Source organism: Sinocyclocheilus grahami, unplaced genomic scaffold (genome assembly GCF_001515645.1).
Source record: "Sinocyclocheilus grahami isolate Dianchi unplaced genomic scaffold, SAMN03320097.WGS_v1.1 scaffold877.1, whole genome shotgun sequence".
NCBI classification, from domain to species: Eukaryota; Metazoa; Chordata; class Actinopteri; order Cypriniformes; family Cyprinidae; genus Sinocyclocheilus; species Sinocyclocheilus grahami.
Window position 1 is genome coordinate 298,821 of NW_015506056.1, and position 2,668 is coordinate 301,488.

At 39.6% G+C, this 2,668-nt stretch overlaps 1 protein-coding gene across 1 annotated transcript in view; it reads right to left on the reverse strand.

The window, feature by feature from the left end:
• Positions 1 to 2,668, reverse strand: part of LOC107563513 (cyclin-L1-like) — a 13,007-nt gene that overhangs the window by 4,601 nt on the left and 5,738 nt on the right. The window contains exons 5-8 of the mRNA XM_016248406.1: positions 2,532 to 2,596; positions 443 to 542; positions 251 to 355; positions 9 to 150 (exon numbers count right to left, since the gene is read on the reverse strand). Coding sequence (XP_016103892.1) covers positions 9 to 150; positions 251 to 355; positions 443 to 542; positions 2,532 to 2,596 — 412 coding nt within the window. The remainder of the gene's footprint in view (positions 1 to 8; positions 151 to 250; positions 356 to 442; positions 543 to 2,531; positions 2,597 to 2,668) is intronic.

Sequence of the window (2,668 nt, forward strand, 5' to 3'; positions counted from 1 at the left end):
CAACTTACATGGTTTGGATCCAGGAGAGAATCCACCCAATGTGGAGAGAGCAGGAGTGCCATCTGGATTCAGTCCTTTGGCCTTTAGTTTGGCTTCCTGTAGAGCCACCTTCCGCTTGTCCACTTCCTTCTCCAGCAATTCGTAATTTGGCTACAAATCAAAAAGGAAAGAAATCAGAAACAAAGACTCAATATAACACAAGTGAAGACCAGCTAACTCTAAAACGGGAGTGAGGTCAAACAAGTCTAACCTTTTTTCTTGTGTACAACTTCAAAGTGGTTACACATATATCTTTGATCTCCTCCTCTGTGGCACCAAACAGCAGGTACCAGAGGGGCCGAGAGGGTAACGATATCTGAGAGAAAGAATGATGGGAAAAAATTCAAAGGCATTAACACCAAAGCTCAGCGTAAACACAGAAGGACAGAGAACGGTCTTGTACCTGTAGCACTCGTGCAGCGAGGTAAATGCAGGCACAGGCGATGGTTTCAGCTTGAAATCTCACAAACACATTAGTGCGAAGGCTGTCATTCATATAGTTCCTGCAACACAAAAGGTGAACCACAAAATTGCCATTTCCCTGCATGGGTTGTTTATCAATACATTTATGTACGAGGTTTGTCACAGGATGCAAATAAAAAGACCAAATATAAATGGAGGCTTGAGTTTAACTTTGCCCTTTCCCTCTCTGCCTCACGTTCCTCTGTTGTTCTACAAACGAGTAAAGGCAAGCATGCAGTGTGGAGGGGCACATGTTCAGTGCACATATGTGCACACAGACAAGCTCATGGGAGGAGGTTTGCAAAAATATAACTGGTTCCACTAGTTTGCATGCAACAAATTACTACAACTTAATTTCTTCAAAACTTCTGAAACAACAGCTCAACTTTCCATAAAATAAGCAGATGAGAGTACAAAATGGAGAGAATGGGGGTGTAGCATTGCATGCAACTCAAACACTAAACAGCATGCATGGTGACCAGGAGTCAAAGCGGGACTGAGAGAAGCTGCTCTGGGAATGAACAAATATACATCTCAGACTAGATAGCTAAATGGAGACTTGCAGACAGACAAAATCTTTCATTTCTGAATGAGGGCCAGATATGGATGCAAAGCTCTCTGCAAACAGGCAGACGGACACTGTGGCCCCGAAAGGCTGTGTCATTATGAAAAATACGGGAAATACTACACTGATGCGCACTGTGCTGGAACAGAAACACTAAAGAGTTTATGCTACAGGCCTTAGAACATTGGATTTATATGGAAAAGCTGAGCTTCAAACAAGTCATTCAAGCAAAGACTGAACAAGAGAGAGTTCCCGTAAGACAACGCCTCGCACCAAATTATTGATAACAATTGCATATTTAAAGGAATGGTTCACCAAAAATGAAAATGGTAATTTATTCACCAAGATGTCATTTTAAACCTAAACTTTCCTCGGTGGAACACAAAAAAGGAGAAATATTTAACAAGATCAAGATATAAGATCCTCCATATAATGGATGCATATGGTGAGAAGAGACCAAAATGAATATAAAAGCATGAAGAAGCACATTGTGCACCATATTACAAGCCTTCTCAAGCCATATGATACATTTGAAAGTTGTTATACCATTTGGTTACACGTTAGCATATTTATATATATATATTAATATATATAGTATATTGCAAACTTGTCAAAAAAAAAAAAAAGCATACCAAAATAAGACCAAATTTGAATATGCAGGAGCACAAATGAGATCAGAGGATGGGATTTAGCTTAAACTTTTAGTTTTAGAAGACTTAATAAAATAAAGAGAACCTTTGATCTGGACACTCTATGCTTTCAATTTTTTGGAATGAGCAATGTGAATCTACGAAGAAAGAAATCTTATAGGTTCGAGAAGACATGGTGAATCATTTTCATTTTTGAGTGGTTTACCCTTTAAATTGGAGTACATTTAGAAAGCAAAAGACAAGACTACTTACACCACCTAAATCTAGTAGTTGAGGTTTAATAATGAATTCAAATAGTCAGGCTTTAAAACCACCTTTTAAAAAACAAATAATAAAAAAAGAGAAAGAACTCTTCAGACTTCAAGCAAAAGCAAAAATACAAATCCTTTTGGACAACCGCAAGAAAACAAGATGCTGCTGGCAGCTGGAAAAGGCCCCCATCAGTGATTCTCGGGTAGAGAGCTCTCACTGGATTGGCTGTCTCGAGAAGGGCAGCCAATGGGGGGAGATTCCTGAGGTCATGTGGTTGGAGGAGCAGAGTTCAGAGGTTCTTTATGACACTTACCATCATGGACTACCCTTTAATCAAAGAGTAGAAAGAAAGGACAAAGTTAAACTAAACTCTCCATTTTCTTTTACTTACAGCCATGAACAAGAGATTTAAAACAGAGGACACACACCAACACACATGAGTCACGAATACACCAATCCATCAGATGAGGGGACAGAAAAGTTACGTAACGGAGGCAGAGGGGTTAATTACGGGTTACACCGCAGTGTCTAGACACCCAATGCAGGATTGTTTATTTACTCACCAGGCTGTCTGGACCAGCGTTTGGTTCTTCTCACATTCAAGGACTTGCAGGTACATGACGATAATCTACAAAGCCAATGAAACTGCATGTTAAGTCTTAAAGTCCCCCTGTAGTCAAATATTTTATCCCTTAAAACT